This window comes from Manacus vitellinus, unplaced genomic scaffold, assembly GCF_001715985.3.
Source record: "Manacus vitellinus isolate BGI_N305 unplaced genomic scaffold, ASM171598v3 scaffold_6_pilon, whole genome shotgun sequence".
NCBI lineage: Eukaryota > Metazoa > Chordata > Aves > Passeriformes > Pipridae > Manacus > Manacus vitellinus.
In genome coordinates, this window is record NW_021940750.1 from 1,497,381 (window position 1) to 1,516,279 (window position 18,899).

The 18,899-nt window shown below is 50.2% G+C and overlaps 1 protein-coding gene across 1 annotated transcript in view; it reads right to left on the reverse strand.

Annotated features, from left to right (window-relative positions):
* Positions 1 to 9,529: 9,529 nt before the first annotated feature.
* The window catches only part of ALX4 (ALX homeobox 4), a 38,994-nt gene continuing 29,624 nt past the window's right edge, over positions 9,530 to 18,899 (reverse strand). Inside the window, exons 3-4 of the mRNA XM_008919743.3 lie at positions 12,006 to 12,134; positions 9,530 to 9,946 (exon numbers count right to left, since the gene is read on the reverse strand). Coding sequence (XP_008917991.2) covers positions 9,623 to 9,946; positions 12,006 to 12,134 — 453 coding nt within the window. The 3' untranslated portion in view covers positions 9,530 to 9,622. The remainder of the gene's footprint in view (positions 9,947 to 12,005; positions 12,135 to 18,899) is intronic.

Here is an 18,899-nt window from a genome sequence, read left to right on the forward strand (position 1 = left end):
GGAGCATGCTGGAAAAGGACAGTGTGTGTGCATGGCACACCTTGCTACTTGAGCATAGCAAGGGGGAGATGTGCTGCAGTACTTCCCTGCCACTCATGGTAAGTCTTAAGGATACATTTTTAGCATTACCAACTCTCCCTACAATGCATTGAATCTTTCCTTCCTCACAGCTTCACTATCTTATTAGAGGATGTGTCAATTCAGGCCCCAATGTTCTGAATTACTCTCTCCTACCATCTCCAGATCCTGATCTTGAACCTCCTGCCATCCATCATGCTTCCACCAGTGTGGTTCAAATATGCTTTACTTTGGCAACAAGTTCACCCCTGTTAATTATCAATTCAAGGTCCTTTTAAACTCAAGGCCCTTGGAGACATAGATATCAAAATAATTGTGAAGAGGGATTTAAGAGATGCCTAGTACTTCTGACTCATTTTACTTTTAGACTGTGTTGTTGAGTGTTGAGCACTAGAAAAATGCTATACTGAGACACATGAAAATGGATTTAGGTGGGCAATTTTAATGTTAAAGGTACCTCCAAGATCTGGCATGAATTCCCTCCATAATGAATGTCTTATACCTTGGGTACTTCTCACAGGTAGAGAGTAGGGAAGGATCTCAGAATGGTTAGCAGGTACTGCATAAATCTTGTGTCCAGCCCTTTTACACGGAAGCTGCTGTCTTAACAGGGTCAAAGCATGATACAGGGAAGAAAAAATAAAATTGATAGTGCTGATGAGAAAATGGATTTTAAATGCCCTGGCCAGAGGCCAGACAGTGAGTATGAATTTTTCTTTTTTTCTTTTTGAAGACTTGCATACTTAAATTTTACAAGGACTGCTGCAAAACAAGTTCTTTTGTAAACTGAGATGTAAACTATGGGTAGTTCTTGTAGTCATGGATAGTCTTGTCCATGTGCTTGAACTAAGAAAAAAGCATTCTGCAAACTTGTATTAGATTAAATTTATGCTAGAAAATGAGCATCCAATTGGTCCAGTTGCTAACTTCGGTCTGATCCTGAAGAGCTGGGAAGAGCAGAACAAATCCTAGGCAAGTACTCCACTTATATTGTCTTTTCATTTTAATTCCTAGGGTGGAAAAAAATTAATTTTTGTCAAAAACTGCCAGAAACCTCTGAACATAATACTCTGTAGGATCTGAAAGTTATCCTATGTGTAGGTGGTCATTTCAAACCTCTTTCTAACATTGGTATGTGGCAGAGATAGCATTTGCTTAGCAGAAAAATCAGCTAGAGTTTATGTTGGTTACCGTTGAGTCATGGGTCCTTAAGTTTTATCTCATGCTGTTGGGAGTGCATGTAGGATGGTGCGAGTTCTTTTTATGATGCCTGCCACTGCTGTATCCAAGTGCAAGAAACTGAGCTTCATGGTCCTCCTGTGTGGGTAAGATCTGTAACTGCAGATAAGGAAATGGAGAGAAGCTGTTGTATACCCAAGGCCTGAACACCAGTATCCCAAAGCTGGGATCTAGCAGAACAGCCACACTTTTGTCTGAACTGTTGTTTATTTGGACTTTTGGGTAGCTCACTACCAAGGTAGAGAACCGTTAGCCTTGACTTTAAGTATCAGCATGTTTCAGCAGGCCCTGGCTTGAAGCCATTTAGTGACATTCCTGGTGCACTCTGTGTAATTTCAGCCTGATGGAAATGTCTGTAATGCAGTCCCACCTCTGCTGATCTTCAGGATTCCCCTGTCTGCAGCTTCTTGTGGTTGCTTTGAAAGTGAGTTATGTTTCCCATTAAAGGATAACAGGGACAATTGAGGCAATTAAGTGGACTGGCTTGGAGTTAGCAGCATGCAGGGAGTTTTTCGACTGAAAACAGTGCTGCTCAAAGGTTCTTCCTGCAAGGTTGCCTGTTTGCTGTCTTCATTTGTCTGGAAAAGGATCCAGTAATTCTCTTTCAAATTTCCTTTAGTCATGCTAAATGACTGTTTACTTACATAAACAGGAAGTGTTCCTGCTCCAGATGAGGATGACAACTCTGCAGTGACTGTGGACAGAGAACAGTGCAATTTGACCATGATTTCATTAGGTCTATGAACTTGCATTAGTGGTCAGTACAGGACTCTATGCAAGGTGGATTTTGTGACTAAGAAAATACCAGCCTAATTATTAAGTCACATCTACTGGATTTTTAACCTGAGTTTTAGTTGGCAGGGGACTGGACAAAGGTGAAAGCTGGACCATTTGACCAACGAAGGTGTGAAGAACTTGAGATATGCAGACCTACATGAGGTTTTCCATGTGCCATACGCTTAAGCAAATCACTGTTTCTCACCTGCTTTGCTGGCTGTTTGCAAACTTACAGGTCCTTCTTTTGTGAAACCTCTCTTTGATAGGAAGGGCCAGGTCTCAGCTGGGTGCTAGGCACAGTTAGTCCTGGGTGCCTTCAGCTGAGGACTAATGGGAACAATAACCACTTTGCCACACTTCATACAAATAGGCAGGGGGAAAGGTTCGAAGCAGAAAGAACTGTAAAATGAGATCCAGGAATTCAGCAAGACTACAGCTAACTCAGAGCATCTGTCTTTGTCCTGTGACTAAGTTACGAACTGAAAAGCAAGAGAAAGTGGAAGATCCCTTCACAAATAATAAACACTTGTTTGTCTCAGATTAAATGCAACACCTTTACATGTGGGCTCCAGCTGGCCATAAGTAGATGCACCTTGCATGGCTGTTACCTTCCTTGCCAATGAGAAGATTTTTGTACATGCATCTGTTTAAAGGTTAATAACCTGCTTTTACAAAGAGGAAGAGAAAAAGGCAAATCTGTTTAGTTTACAGGAATAAAAAAATTGTTTTTCATTTAAAGTGCCTGAACTTTGCCCTGCCTCAAAGTCATATTCTCCAGCAGAGAAGGAACACATTAACCTAGGTGCTGTAGCCACATCTCCCAGAGAGAAATTTTTCCATGTGTTTTAAACAACTTCTGTGATGCCAGTAAGAAAGTGCAGCTTCAAAAAAAGAATGCACATTTCTAATCTGGGTCTTGCCACTAGCTAGAATTTATAGAGAGACTTTTTAGCTCTTTGGCAATGTTCAGGTCAGGAGCAATTTCTGATGTAAACCCATACAAGCAGGATGTTAGCGAAACTGGCTTTAGGCTCTCAACAGTCTGAACTCTGCCAACATCTGGAGAATCTGGAGTGCTTGGGGAGGGAAGGAATTTTTCTCCTATAAGTGAGAGGAATGGATAAACTTGCAACAGCACCTGCATTATCCATTTCTTAGCAAGATAGAAAACAGCCATGCACCATCTAAGGCAAGCTGATGCTCCCAGCCAATTGATGGAAAGGCCAGAGGGGCTCTTTGGGTCTTGGTGGGTTGCTGGCAGCTGCTGGGCACCTTCTCAACTCTATCTGAACAAGAAGGGCACTTTCCAATCCACCCAGCATCTGGGTCCAGGAACTTGAGCTCTTGGTGGTCCCAGTGCTGGTGGGTCTGTGCTGTCTGAAGGAAACAGGTTTGCAGCTGAATTTATTCATGGAGTGAAAGCAGCAGAAATGGCCCACACAGAACCCAGTTTTCTCCACAGCAGGGCAGGAGATGTGCCCTGGGAACTGGTGGGGCTGAGACAAGCCCTCTCCTTTGTGTGGGGAGAAGTGAAACCTAGAGGGCTCAGTCTGCCCTGCAGCCCAGTGAGCAGCATCTGTCTGCAGGCAGGCACCTCTGGGGAACTCAGCCACGGTGGAGGAGAGGGTGGGTAAGGCTTGGATGCCTCTGGATGCTTCTACTAAAGTGGATCTAGGAGGGGAGGGAGTGTGACCACCTGCAGGAATGTGGGGAAAAGGAGCACTTTTGGAGGGAAAGTCCCCCACTGCCAGCACCAGGTGTCATCTCTTTGGACTTCAGGCTGCCCTGTGCTGTGGTGCCCCAAGCGTGACTGTGCTGTGTAAAAGGGGTGGTGCCATAGCACAGGTAACTGAGTGGCTGAGGGTTCCCAGTTCTGTGGCATCTTGTTGCCAACTTAGCTTCTCCCCCTGTCAGCTGTGATTACCTGCTGCCTCACTAAGGACTGCATGAGAAGGGCTCATGCAGGAGCCCTGTGAGGCTTAAGCTCTGCTAGAAGAAGCAGCAGCTCCTGAGCAGTAAGCACAGGAGACCATCCTTCTCTCCCCCGTGGCCCCGGTGCCCTCTCTGCTGTCTAGCGAGGATGCCGAGTGATGTTGAATGCACTCCCAGAGGCAGAGAGGCCCTCGTTAGCTGGGAGCTGGCTGGCAGGACACTCCTGCGCCTGGTTGCTGGCTGTTAACCATCTCTTTGTACAGGGAGAGGCAGCAGCCCGTGAGCTGCCACCTGTTGTTAATCTACCCCCGGCTAATCCATTCTGCTCTGCGTCAGCAGTTCAAAAGGGCACTGTTAGTATTTTTTGCCAACTTCAATTAACGTGAGATTTTGGAGGCCCCTCTGATCACATTTCATCTGTCATGAGTCAGGAACAAACCAGCCAGATTGCAGTTGAGAGGAGAGAAGAGAAGGAGTTTATTGCAAACCAAAACAACAACAACAGTGTTTGTTCCCCCTTGGCCAGGGTGGCTGGGAAGCAGGGTCCTTCCCAGTGATGTCACTGCTTTCAAAACCTAGAAAAATAAAATTGGTGACTGGAAATTCCAGCCCTCCACCTCCACCCCCTTCCCCCCCAAAGAAAAAAAACCCTGCAAGTGCAATAACTTATTTCAAAAAAGTTAAAAATAATCAAGCTGCAAGACTGTTTGTTCTTTTTTAATATTCCACTGTAATGAACAGGTAATACATGGTTGCATAGGCAGTAACATTGTATGGCACAAACCTCACATGGCAACATTTTTAATGATTTTTTTAATTCTTTTTTTTTCCTGAACTTTTTAAAAACTTCTTTATTTTTTTAGTATGTTCTACCCCAGGCCGGTAAGCTAAAGAGGAAAAAAAAAAAAGGTTGCGTTTATACAAGGTTACAATATTTTACAACAAAAAACCAACAATATTGATTGAGGTTTGTTTTCTTTCTTTCTCCCAGTCTCTCTTTCAAACACTGCACACCTAAACCGATATATTATTATACATTGAAAACCGTCCTTCAAAATCAGTAGTATAAAAGTCCTAGCTCTACCTACCTACCTAGCTATGTGGGGGGAGTGGGGAACTGTGTTACCAGCAAAGAGTTAAGGGGGTACAAGGCCGCTCCCTCGTCTCTTCCCAGCTCCCTTTGGGAAGCTGCAAAGGACTGAATGACTTTCCATCTGATTTCACTCCTTTCCCATTTGGGTTTAATTTCTCCCTCGGTCTGTTTGCTTTTTGCTGTGTCAGTCAGAGTAGCAAAATAAACACGGGGCTCTGCCTCTGCTTGATTATTTTTTCAATCCTTTTCCAGGAAACTACCTTTTTGCCTTTGTTTGTTTGGAAAGTGTTTTACAACGTGCTGCCCGGTCTGAGTGTGCTCTGGGAATCAGGGAAACGCGCCTCCCCACCCCAAAACGCCTCCATTACTGGAGAAAACCAGCAGGCAGCACTGCTCTGCAGCACACCGGGTACACCTGCCCGGGGTTGTGCTGTGTGCCGGTGGCTGATGGGGCAGGTGGAGCCATGTGTGCTGCAGCTCTGCGACCTCATGTGTGACACATTGTCGCTACACATGGCCTTTCCCTAACACCCTGCCCACGCTCACGGCTCAGGCCAGATGTGTTCCATCACGGATGCGTGTTCTGGCAGGGATGCAAACTCACTCACACTTTGCCACGGGCTCTAGAGGAGAACGAAGTTGGTTCTCTTTTCATCTTGCTGTCTTGGTACTCTTCCCCATAAGCTCTACTCAGGTAGGTGCTGGGGCAGTGAGACCTGAACTGAGTAGCATATTCAAGATGCGGCAGCTGGAGCCTGGCTACTGGCTGGAGAGCCCACTTGGAGCACAGGTGGGTGGCAGTGCTGGCAACAGGCAACATGCCTGAGGGCTGACCTGGCCCCTGTCTCACTCCTCTCCATGAGCTTGTTCAGGCACAGCAGCCCTTAGAGTCTAGACCCTGCAGGGCCCAGCAAGCCCAAGCCTGGTTCACCACTGGTTTGCAATTGCTACCAAAGCATTAACTACTGCTTGCAGGCAAGAAGTGCCTCTGAGTACTTGGCAGCGAGTGGTACCCAACCGCTTTTAAACAAGTGCCAGGAACCCGTGCTGTTCTCACTATTTACATCCATCCTCCTGGTCTCAAAGCTCTGGGACATCTCTGGTAGTTTCTAACCATGGGCAACATAAGCTGGCCCCCATGTATGGTACCTGCTGCATAGGCAGGGCCAGGACTGCTTGGGAGAAATGTTTTGCTACCGTCATGAGGCTGGAGAGAGCGGATGGGTGAGTCCAGCTAGCTGGGCTGCATCCACAGAGGATGCCACTATGGGGATGGCAGGTGTCAGAGCGGCTGGAGCTTGTGAGACATTTTGGTGGTGGCTGGGGACAAAGCTTGCACCTTTGAAGGCAAGTCCAAAACAGGGAATCATGACTCAATGTATGGACAGGAGTAAAATACTAAATAAGAAATAAATAGAGAAGAAAGTCATAAATAGAATTGAAAGGTATTAAAATAACAATAATAATAATTAAAATGGTATCATCACGGTAACTTGAGATTGCAAGAACAGCACTGACCCTGTGACCCTTAAGAAATGCAGTAGCTGCAGACCTGCTAGGTTAAGATACACACACATATATATGTATGTATGTATATATATATTTATACAGTTTTTCACGTTAATTTAACAGCTAGTTTTAAAAAAACTTTGAAATAAATTTTTAAAATGTGTGTAAATACAGATGTATATGGGTTAAAAACTACCAGAATAAACTGCTTTTGGAGATTTGTGAGGGGCATGCTTTCCAGCATGACCCACAAGGGAGCTCGCCAGAATAGCAGCAGCACCCAGAGAGGTGGAGCAGAGCCTGGTGAGCAGCAGGGCTCCCCATGGCAGGGGGCAGGAAGGGAGCCCTGCGGTAAGGGGGTCCAAGGAACAACATCCCCCCTCCCCCATGATGATTTCAGGCAGGCTGAGGGCTGGGCATGTGCAGTGGCATTTAAATTAGACTGAGTCCAACATGTGCTTTCCACATGAATTTTAAGGTGAGAGAAAGTGGGGGCCAAGCCTCTCTAAATGCCAAGTCGGCTGCCAGGAGTCTCTAACAAGACAGGGATACAGCACTTAATCCTCTGGGCTATTAAACAGCTTGGATGAAATCCTGGCCTTGTGGAAGTCTGTGAGGAAAAGCTACCCTTTAACTTCAGTAGGGAATGCAGCTAAGTTCTTGAGTAACTACAATTCTCCACTGGAGCTGCCTTTGGTACCTGTAGGCCATGTGGAACGCATTCCCATGTGCCTGCCTGCCCCATCACCCTCTCCTTAGCTCTCCCTGTTGCTAATTTGCCTTGTCAGTAGTGATACTGGGCTGTTTGGGCAGTGGCCCTTCACAGATTGCCTGCTGACTGTGGAAAGCATCATGCTCTTTGGTGTGCCTGGGAAAGTGCTCTCAACACCATACTCAGCTGCCTGCACAAAATCTAGTGGAGAAATCGCCTCCTGCCACTGGTCCCTGGGTGGCTGGGAACCTCAATGGCTTCTGAGGCACCCACTAGGGGTGGTGTACACTTCCAACTAGTCAGCATGACTGTTCAGTGATCAGCACCACTTCTAGCATCTAACCCACCATGGCCCAATGTCTCAGGTGAATGTTTAGGTTAGGATGTAAATCCTGGCTGCTTGGGATGGGAGAGACCCTGGTCATACAGATGGTGTGGTTAAATGCATGCTGGCTCCCTGTGTGTACCAGGGAAGGCATCTCTTAGCATTTCTGAGAAAAGAGACAGTACTACTGATCTTTTCATATTCCAATAAATATATTACTTTTGACCTAGAAATGGTGTATCATTTAGGTAGTATATGACAGTCTAGACACTATGGAAATACTTATATAGCTTGTTAACCTGAAACCTGACATTTGGTTGTAGCTTATTTGAAGCCTTTTCCAAGACCACTAGATATTCCTGGACCTCGAACTACAAGATCCCCTAACACTATGCATGAGGAGACAGGGCAGGGTGACAACCCAATTTTTATGTGAGTAATATCCTATAGTTCCCTTGCAAATCTTGAGGACAGTTGCCCCAGTCCAAGCCCAGCTTGCGTAGCCATACCGTGGCAGTGATAGTGCTCAGCTGACTTTCAGCTTCTCTCTGGTAGTATTTCAGTGGTAAAAAGATGTTCCAAAATTATTCCTAGCACTACAAGATCATTGAAAAACTTCTAAAATGTTCAGCCTTGCAAAGGAGATCTTACTTAAAATGCTGTGCAGGTAAGAGCACTGGGAGGGAAAAATGGGGAGGCGCATTGGCTCAGACAAACCAGGCAAGTTCTGGTGTCTCCTCCTCCCTCAACAAGCTGAAGAGGGTCCAAGGTAGCTGGAGATTGGACAGCATCACCTCATCCACCTTTGGATCCCTTCCCAGCCTGTTCCCTGTGCCATCCGTTGTGCAGAAATGCCTGCAGCTGTGGTGTGCAGCAAGGCACTGGAGTGGGGGGCTGAGGGAGGGCTTGTCATTGCATGTATCTGACCCCAGGATAAGGTATATGAGGAATTTGATGGTCTCATGCCGCTGTGGCTGTGTGCTAGCACTTGAGCTGTTTCTCAGAGCGGTCTCTTTGGGGACCTGGAGATTTACACAGCATCTGTGCTTCCCTGCTTTAGCTACTGTCTCTAAATTGAGGTTAGTGATTGCCAACCCAGTGAAAGCTGGAGGAAACCTTTTGCTGCCCCACCATGCACATAAGCCCCATCATCAACCACAGCCAGGAAAAGCAAAGCCCAGGCGCTCCCTGAGGCAGTGAGCCATGCTTGGGAAGATACTGTCTGCTGGGATGCATCTTTGTCTGGGTCACCAGAGGGCTGGCAAAGACTCTCAGCATGATAGCACTGTGCCATGTTGGGTAAAAGGGTATCCCCTTCATGGACTTCATCTCAGACTACAAGGTGGAGAGAAAGCTGGGTAGAAGGAGGTGGGCTAATGTTGCCTTCTTAGTTATCTTCCCAGCCCTGTTATTGCTCAACTGTGGGAAGTCTTAGCTCCCGCTAAAATGACATAAGCAGCACGAGAGGTGTCTCTTTGCTGGTGCCAGAGTTCCCATCCAGTCCCCTGCCCAGGGCAGAAAATATGTGTGTGAGAGAGAGTATGTGCATGTGTGTGTGGGTGGGTGGGTGGATGGGAGAAGCTGCTGAAAAGCCAGTGGGCTCTTGCTCTTTGGAAAGGCAGATCTGGTGTCAAAAAAAATAGCAGGGAGAAAAAATGCCCAGGTTACTGGGGAGGTGGTGGTGAGGAGGGATGCATCTCATCCCAGATCTTGATGGAAGAAGTGCTGCTCCACAGCCTCCCTCTCCCTGCCTGATCCCAGGAAGCCAGGAGCTGCCATGTTCATGCTGGAAACACTCCACTTACATTAACATATGTACTTTATATGCCTAGGGTAGCTAAAAGTGCTGCATTCAGATCCCCGAGGAGGCAACTGCTGTCTGGCGTCCAAGCGGATGGATTTGTTCAGCTGTCCCTATGTGCTCTCTCCGTGTCATGGGCACTGGGCTGCAGCCCTGTCATGTCGCCCAGGAGATAGCGGCGCTGTGCTCCTTTGCTTTCATCCTCAGGGCAGCGATGCTGGAGGTCTTGCGGTCCGGCTCGCTGTTCAGCTCGTAGCCATTGAGGCTGGGGCTCATCCCGGCCGTGCCAAAGAGGCCACCCATGTGAGTCTGTCCCACGTGGCTGCCAGGGCCGGAGACGCCAAGGAACTCGGAGACACCGCCGGCCGCGTGGGGGTGGGCATGGGGGGACATGCAGGAGGGCACCGTCTCGCAGGGGACAACACAGGCAGGCACAGGAGAGGCAGCTCCATTGTTGCCAATCCAGGAGGGGTTCTGGATCTGGGGATGGGAAAAAAAAGCATCAGGGCTGCCCTGAGCAGGATGTGTCCAGCAGCTGGCCTGGGGGGATGGATTGTGTCCAGCCCCAGCCCTGCAGGGCAGCCCTGCGCATGAGGGGCAGCCAGTGCGAGCCAGCAGATCCACTCCAAAACCTCTATGCCAGCCCAGACAGGGGCAGGGACTGCAGGAGGCTAACTTGAAGGGAGCAGGATTGTGCCATAGCCTCTGCCATAGCATCTCTCTGTTTACCTGTGCCCCTCCCAGGCATTTCTCTTATTTTATTTGCACCATGAGCACTTTTCTCAGCACGGAAAACCTTATGTCATCCATGGTGTTCCTGTGGTCACACCCATCACGCAGGGAACAGGCAGAAAGGGGTGCTGCAAGGCTGCTGATCTAGCCCTCCTGCCCCAGCCCAGGGCAGCTTTGCCCAGGCAAGAGCTATTTTGTACCACACAGACATGCCTGTGGGAGCTGAGCTGCCTGCAGCCCCCAGCACAGGCAGTTTCCTGGCCCCTCTACCCAGCCCATCAAGGCAGCACTGTCCACCCTTCTGCAGAGCAGAGCCCTGGAGGGCCACCTCGAGCGACCATCTGGGCTCCTGCAGTATCACTTATGAAGTGATATTGCAGAAGAAGAAAGGGGGGCTCAGTATTTGGCAGTGGAAATAGGTGTGCTGCGGCAGGGAGCGACATGGGGATGCAGGATGAAAGTGGGGAGGAGATGAGCAGCTGGCTGGAGCAAGAGGGCAAAGGGCCCTTCATCCCACTGCACCTCTCCACCATGGGCCCTTGGGCCCTCTCTGATCTCTTACCTCCAGCAATTGCTTTTCAAATTTTTGATCTCTAGTGCTGGGAGAAGAGAGCTGTGTGGAGGGAGTGTAAGTTATGAAGACAAGAGAAGGGCATGCTGAAAACGCTGCTGAGAGTGTCCCCTGCTTGAAAAGCTGCTTTGGCATCTCTCAGCTATTTCATAAAGGTTTCTTGTTCAGTTTGGGGGAGATGCCAAGCAGGAGAGAGGTCAAATGCTCCTGGATTGGCTGTGGGGTAGCACTGTTACAGCACTGGCTGGGGAGGTACCTGACAGCCAGGGAGTCAGGGAGGACTCCCAGCACATCTGTGAGGACAGTCAGGTTCAGAACATCACACCTGCAGAACTCTGCCCTCAAGCAAATTCTGGGTGGTGGGAAGAGGAGTGCAGGATGGAGGGAGTGCTTTGCAGGGGCACAGCCTAGCCCTTGATCAAACAAATGCCTGTCTGGCATTCTCTGAAGGCAGCGTTGTGAAATGGGGGCTGGCCCAATGCTTAAGAGGTTACTTTGGTCAAAAGTTTTCCAGGACAGGAAGCTAAGGAGGTGAGGCAGCTGTGTGATCTGCTGCCAGGGTCAGGGCAGGAAGAGTTTCAATAGGACCCAGAAGCAGCCTCAGGTACCCCAACAAGGCTGCTCCCCCCACTTCCTTTGGAGCACAAACCTACAAGTCCATTGGGAAGCATCCTCAGATATCATCAAGTGCGCTGTAGGTACCAGAGCCCATCACTGGGAGATGGCTGTAAGAATTTGCCAGGAAAAAATACTTTTGTCCAACCACCATGTCCCAGGGGCATGGAAACCCAGACACGGCAACAGGAAACCTTCCTGGGAACTGCTGTTCTTTAGGCATGAATTAGCCTTTTGGATCTTTTTCAAACTGAAATGAAGTTAGTGGGCAGCAGCACACATGATGGGAGAAGGGCAGTGTAACAGGATGTGCTGAGCAGGGTGACCTGTGCCCAAAGGGTGCTGCACTATGGCACACAGGGCTGGGCTTGGTACCTACTTTAAAGATGGCTGCTCTTGGCGAGGGCATAAGGGAGCTAGGCAGGATACTTGACTAAAAAACTCCCAGCCCTTCAGTGCTTGACAACACATATAGCCCTGGCACCAGCATTCTTGCAACCTTGCCTGGGGGCAGGTGGATGAACCTGAGAAGGGAAACATGACTTGGAGAGGACTGGGACCAGAGGCAGTGTGTCCAGCAGGCACTGGGACAGATGGGCCCAGGCAGGGGAATGCACTCACCTGGGCGTAGTTCTCAGCACGGGTCAGCAGAGGCAGCTCATAGGCAGTGGAGAAGTGGGTCCGGACCTGCTGCATCTGACCGAACCGCTCCCTCTTGCGCCATTTTGCTCTCCGGTTCTGAAACCACACCTGGGAGAGAGCAAGAGGGGGGCTGTGACCAAGGGTTGCTGCTGGTAGTGGCTGGGAGCCTGGCAGCCCTGAGGAGCCTGCCAGTGGGCAGGCCCTCCCCAGGTGGGTGGTTTTGCATGGCATGGAGATGGGTGCTCCTCCACACACAAGCTCTGCAGGAGAGTGACAGTCCTGCCCTGCATCTCTTGGAGGTCTGGGACCAGCCTTTGCTGCTAGACTGGGCACACCTAAGGCAAAAGGGGATGCCCATCTTTTGGTGTACTGCCTCTCTGGTAACATTCACAGCTCTTGCCTCCCACAGCCTAATTTGTCCTGGGATAGCCCGTCGTCCTCTCACCCTGAAATCTTTGTTACCCAGGCTCTGCCTACAGCTCTCCTGCTGTCAGCCAGTCTCAGACAAGAAGTGTGAATACATGTGTGCTGCTGCCTGGCTGAAAGCAGCAGTGACGGGGCTTTCCCCAGGCCTAATTCTGGCTATGACAATGCTGTTGGCTGAAGCTTGCATTTCTCACCAAGCTTTAAGGGTTATTTTTCTTAACTGTGATGAGAGAGAAAAAGCCTAACACCCCTTCCCTCCTTAGCTGCAGAAAACAGCAAGTGTCCTTCTACAGTGTCCTTTGCTTTACACTGAGTTTTATTCGCAAAGTTTGCAGCTCTCTGCTTCACAGTGCTGCTCAGATCCCTTCAAGGCAAAGACCAAAACTCTCTTTCTGCTCTTATTTTTACTGGCTTGACATCAGTGTGGATTATTGCACTGTTGTCAGCACCATTGCTCCTGATTTGCATCAGCCTAAGAGAGATCAGAGCCTGGCCCAGTGTCTTCAAAGCCTCTTGAAGCTCGTGAGTCAGGGAAACACATCAATCAAGAGCCTCTTTGAAGGCACTGAGAGATGAGGGTGATCACCAGGGGCTGGGTTGTGCAGGTCACGCCAGTGCATGAAAGGAGCAGTCCTAGAGCCTCTTGGCTCTGCTTCGAGTTTTACACGGTGACTCGCGGGGGGGGTAGCAGGGGCATCGGTAACAAACAACTTGGCCCTTCCCATGCCTGGCCATGGGGCAGCTTTGCTGCTTGGCAAGCAGCTGGGGAAAGCAGACACCAGGTAGGAAACTTATGTGTTAGGAGAAGAGGAGGACAGGCCAGACACTTGGCAGAGGGTGGGGTGGCAGGCCAATTCTCGGGGGGGCACGACAGCAGTGGCACCTGTAGCCTGCATCAGCAACTAGAAGCTGCTACAGGGAGAGAGAAACACGAGGGGCTGGGGGTTCTCATCTGAGCTGACCTTCTTGCTTGTGCTGGAAGAGTTGTTTCAGGCTCTGCTGCATCAGGTTCCCCCTTCCCACCATAGGCAGCCCTGCGCTGGTCTCTCACAGCTCCCCGTTGTGGCCCAGCTGTCGGCCTCATGGTACAAGTGGGCAGCTGAGGGTCTGGCCATGTGCTATGGTCTGCTTGGTGCAGTGAGCAGATGATGCAGCACCCGGACATGTCCTTCCCATGCAGGCTGCAGATGGTGTAGGGTTTACTGCCCTGCTCCACGGCCATGGCAATGTCACTGGCATGGGCCATCCACAAGCTAGCCAGACTAGCCTTACCCAAAACAGCTGTTCTTAATCCCCCCACCTCAAATCAAAAACCCTATGAGTATTTTGAGCAGATTCAAAAAGCACTAGCAGAAAGGTCCTAACATCATCCCAGCTGAACACACGCAGTACACGAAGAGCATCCTACTGGAGCAGGTTTGATGCCCCAGGCATCTGTCTGCTTTTCTTCTCCCTCTTCTTGGCACAGCCACTCCAGCCCAGCTGCAGGCCAGTCTCAGGGCTGGCCAGGATCATGCTGCTTTGATCTGCAGATTCAAAGTTAGCGGTGGTGACCCGGTTCCTCCTCGGGCGGAGGAGGCCCCGCTGTGCACAGAGGGGTGGGGAACAGGTAGGGAGCAGAGTGCTGACTGTGCGTGAGGCCGGAATGAACATATGCCAGGCATATGCGGCCGTTCTGTTCCTGGCGTAGGCACCGGCGGCCTTGCCCGCACACCTGTGCTGCCATGCAGGGGAGCCCGCCTGGGCATTCCTCCCGGGAGCAGGATGGCCAAGCACAGGCCCCCCCAGAGCTGAATTGCTCTGCGGTGTGACCTTTGAAGCCATCAATGCAGGGTTTGTGTGCTCAGCTTCCCAGGACAGCGCAGCAGCTGCCTTGATGGAACCGCAGGGAGGTTTCCTCGGGCCAGTTGAAGCAGAGTGGGGTCTCAGCCTTTGCTCTGCCACATTTATGCATTGGATTGAACTGGCTCTGGCAGAGCAAAATGGTTTAAACTGGCAGTTCCCGAATTGCAATCCCCATGTGTCTGGTGGGCTGGGAGGCTGTTGCAAATCATTGCATTAGGCTGAAAAAGAAGAGTGACTTCAGTCCAAGTGTTGGTGCCATGGGCAACGGAGACACTCAGAAGGCCGGCAGTAAGCCATGAGTCCAAAACACTTGTAGCAAGGTTTGGACTGTTTTTCAAAGTTCTCCTTTCACCTCTGGTCCAAACACTTATAGGTTGCTTGGTATTTTGCAGTTGGGTTTCTCCAAGCCTCCACAGTGCTCCAGGGAAAGCAAGACAGGCAAGACAATGTGAAGATGTCAGCAAAAACCCCAGCTGATCCTCGGTATTTCCACAATCTTAGAAGATGTCTGCTTTTAAAAAGCAAATCTAAACCCTGACCGAAGTCCATTTTCCTTTCATTGCCTCTCACTTTTTGTCAAGAGAAACTGTTGTGGGATGGGGATGTGACAGCGGAGGTTGCAGTGGCTGGTGCAGCATGTCCTCTAGGGTTGGGATAGGGTACTTCGTGCAGAGACCAGCAGTTACTGTGGGCTGAATCTCAGTGTTAAGTTAGAGTGGGAGTGTAGGGTAATGTCATGTATCTGACTCCTGCAGACAATGCTTTGATAAGCCATGATGTACCAAATAAGCCCTATAAAAATCTACAGAACAAAAAATGTTTCATGTCTCCATAAACATTCAGCCATATGCTGGTACCTTAACCCATATGCATACACAGCTGATGTGCTGTTGGGGAAGGAGAGGCAAGGAATGGCCTGAGACAAAGAAAGCAAGCAGGAGACTCCTGCTTGCTGACTTGCTGCCTCTACCCTGGCACTGCCAGTCTGCCCCTGCCACCAAGCCCCACGTGCCCTGCACAGGGCACAGGTGGATGGGCTGATTTGGGATATCGCTCAGGCCACTCTGGCCACATCTGGATAGTTGTGGGCTGCATCGCTACATTTATCCTTCCTCCAAGCAAAAGAAAAAGGTGCTTTCCCCTGTGTCCTATGCCCACCAGTGCAGCAGTGGAAAGTGAGGCTGATCTCTGCACACATGTGGTGGTGGGCTGCTGGCAGCCATGAGGTTGCACTCACGCCCTGTTGACAACCCTTATTGCATCACTACCCTGGTGCAGACAACAGCTGCCCACCACGTTCAACTCTCTTGTGTTCCTGCTCTCCTCTGGCAGCCTCACAGTATCCATTCTTCCCATTCCTGTCCTCCAACCCTACTGCCCTCCTCCCTCTGCTCAGCCTCCATCTGTCTGTGTCTAGGACCCCATCCCTCTGTGAAAGGCTAGGCATCTCCCCTCTTCCCAGAGATGGCCACCAGCCCTTTGCTTTCCAGACTGCAAAAACAGAGCCAGAATTCATCTTTGAGTGCTGAAACTGGACACCATTTTATCAGTGGCCTGGAATGGGAAATTGGAGCCTGGGATGAGAGAATTGAATAACTTGAGCTTGTTTTCATTTCATGTTTAATTTCCTGCAGGCTTAGCTCAGTCTTTCCGCTCCTTCCACAAGCCTCCCAGGGTTTTATGGGGGAAAAGGGATCAAGATATATTACTTCTTGCTTTGCTTTGCTTTTTTTCTTTTCTTTTTTTTCCAAGGCGGTGATTTTGCTACAGCAGAGTTTGACATTTCCCTCTCACTTTCAATCCCCCGCCGCATCACAGGGTTACCGCCAAAAACATTTCATTAATGGTCCCAGCAATCTTAGGGCTGGCTCTGAGGGGGGCTAGCTGAGGGGTTATAGTTATATTCCCTGGCTGCAAAGACTTCTTCCAGCCCCATCCCTTTCTCCTCTGCCACAGAGCAGTCCAGGAGGCAGAGATGCTCATAGCCCAAGAGAGATGAGCAGCCAGGGCCAGGCTGGCAGGGCCTGGGATGTGTATGTGAGTATATGCAAGGGGAAGGAGACATGTGTGAATACACGTGTCTACCATGTTTTTCTCGTGCCACTGCCTCAGACATATGCTGCAGACCTGGATGATCTGGAAGAAGCTCAGACAGTTGCTGTATCAGGCAGTTGCTAATACCAAGCAGAAGCTCTTTCTGGAGCTCTGCAGCCCCAGACACGGAAAAGAATAAGGGAGTGGAATATACACCTTTTGTAGGACCTACATGAACTCAGCACCCACTGTGCGCCCATGCAGGCTTGTGACTGAGCCCCAGCAGTCTGTCCCTGGCTGTGTAGCTCTGCCTCTGCACAGGGCTTACACATGGCTCGCACTTTGGAAAACAGGGATGTGCAGTATCTTAATAGTACATGGAAACAAGGGGCCAGGTTGTGAGGTTCGGAAAGGGAAAATGTTGCACTGCATCACAAGGGGAATTAGCTTTGACATTGTTGGACACCACTACAGATGGTTGGAAATAGAGGCAGGCAGGGAAATGGAGCAGGAGAGGGGCCAGGCTGTGGAATGCCACCACTTCACAGACAGTGCAGCCCACCCCATGCATGCTGCTGGCATGGGCTCTTCTCCAGGCACCGAGAACTCTGGCAGCTATTTCACTAATGAAGCGTGAGCTTGGGAAAGGGTTGGAAAAATCAGAGCTGCCACTTGCCTTTCTAGGCTTCACATCTGCTCCTGCCTGCAATGTGGCTGGTTATGCTCCCCAGGGAGCTCTGCCAGAGGGGATGACCTCCAGCCAAAAGCTGGCTCAGCTCTGGGAGAGAGCATCAGACCTGCTGGGTGCCTCACCTTCCTGCCACTCTCCTTTGCTCAGCTGAGCCTTGCAGGCAGCTGAAGCTGGCCTCCATGAAATTATTCCAGGACATTTGGCATCCCTTAGATGACCATACCTTCCTTGGGAGAGGGACTGTTGAGCTTCCCTCAAAGCCCATGGGGCTGCCATAGGTGTGTACCCCAATATCCCACAGCAGCTGGAGCCTCTGCCAGCTTGGCAGAGGGTGCCTGAATACACAATGGCTATTTGGCTCTCAGGGGTAAAGTAGTAAGGGGTTCACGGCTAATTTATGATTTCCAACCCTCTAGCCCTTGGTTCTTCATCCTTGCCGTAGGCATTTACTTTGCCATCAGTCTCCTGAGCTGTTGGCCCATGCCTGTACCCACTCTTTGGCTGTGAGCTGATGGCCCTCAATGTTAGAGTGTTGGCACTGGAAGGCCCCCCCAGAGCTGCTCAGAAGAGTGGGAGACCAAAGTCAAACTTAAACAAGCTATAACACAACCCAGAGCTGGAGACAGTCACTGGCATGATTCACTAAAGCTCTAACTCCAAAAGCTTCCTTCATGGGAAGTGCAGCCCTGTGGCATCAGCAGAAGAACCCTGTGCCATCTCCAGTTGCACCTCCATGCCTCCTGAGGGGCTGCCACTGCCACGATGAAGCTAAGCAGTTCACTAGACAGCAGCTCCAGCCCCCTGGGAACACATGGGAGATACCCAACACATTTGGTGCCCTGAGTCTGCTCAGCCAGCACCCACAGGCCTGCTGGTTCTTGCTCTCCAGTGACAGGCAGTCTGCATTTCTACCGACAGCATGGCAGCCCTTCCTCATGAGGTGGTGGCTGAGTGCCAGCCCATAGCCCAGGGGACTGGGCCCTTCCTGTCAGAGCAGGGGAATGACTGAAATGCAAGTGCTGACACCTTTCAACTCTGGGTAAGTGCTCGAGTGCCAGCCCACTTGGACAAGTCCTTCAGCCACGAGCCCTGTAATTGCCACCCCAAGTGAGGGGTGTGTGCTGGCAGCCATGGCAACAGGCTGCTGGGGCACTTATCTCAGGACAAGGTGATATCCCCTTCTGCCAGATATCTGCCTGGTGAGGTGCTTCTGCCCTCAGCTTTAGTGTTATCCAGTGGGGGAAACCCCCCAAGATCATAGGCCAGATGTAAGGAACTTGTAGATTGCATCTGCCTCACCTGCCCTGGCTCTGTTAGCAGCCCTGCGTGCTGGCTAGGATGACACACTAGCTGCACACACTGGCTCAGAAGCAAGCAGGAGGAGCTTGCCACCCTCCAGCACCTCATTCTCATTCCTGAGCAAAAGGAATTTCATGCACTGTGCAGCGTGTAACCAGATGCTGTGCCTGGCCTCCCAGGAGACCCCATCGGCACTTGTGATGTGTTCCTGGGAAATCAAGGGTTTCATCCAGTGACAGAAGTAAAGAGCTGATGTTTGTAGCACTGCCTTCCTCTGTCCATCCTGCAGTGCTCAGCATGCTACACTCGGGACCAATGGGAATCATGCTGCTTCCTACTGAAATGCAGCCGTGTCCAGCCTGAAGAGAAACAGCTGTGGGGAAGAAGAGCACACCAGCCCTGCAAACCAATTTAGGAAGCAGACAAGAAAAATCCTGCTTCCAATTGAATCTGGAAGTGAAAGTACAGACTAAAATGGACTTAAGCATGGATGCTGGCTTGACTGCTTCGACTGTCTGCAACAACTACTTGTAAAGGTTAAAGCAGAGGGAAGCTGGGCTGCCTGGGAGCTAGGAGTC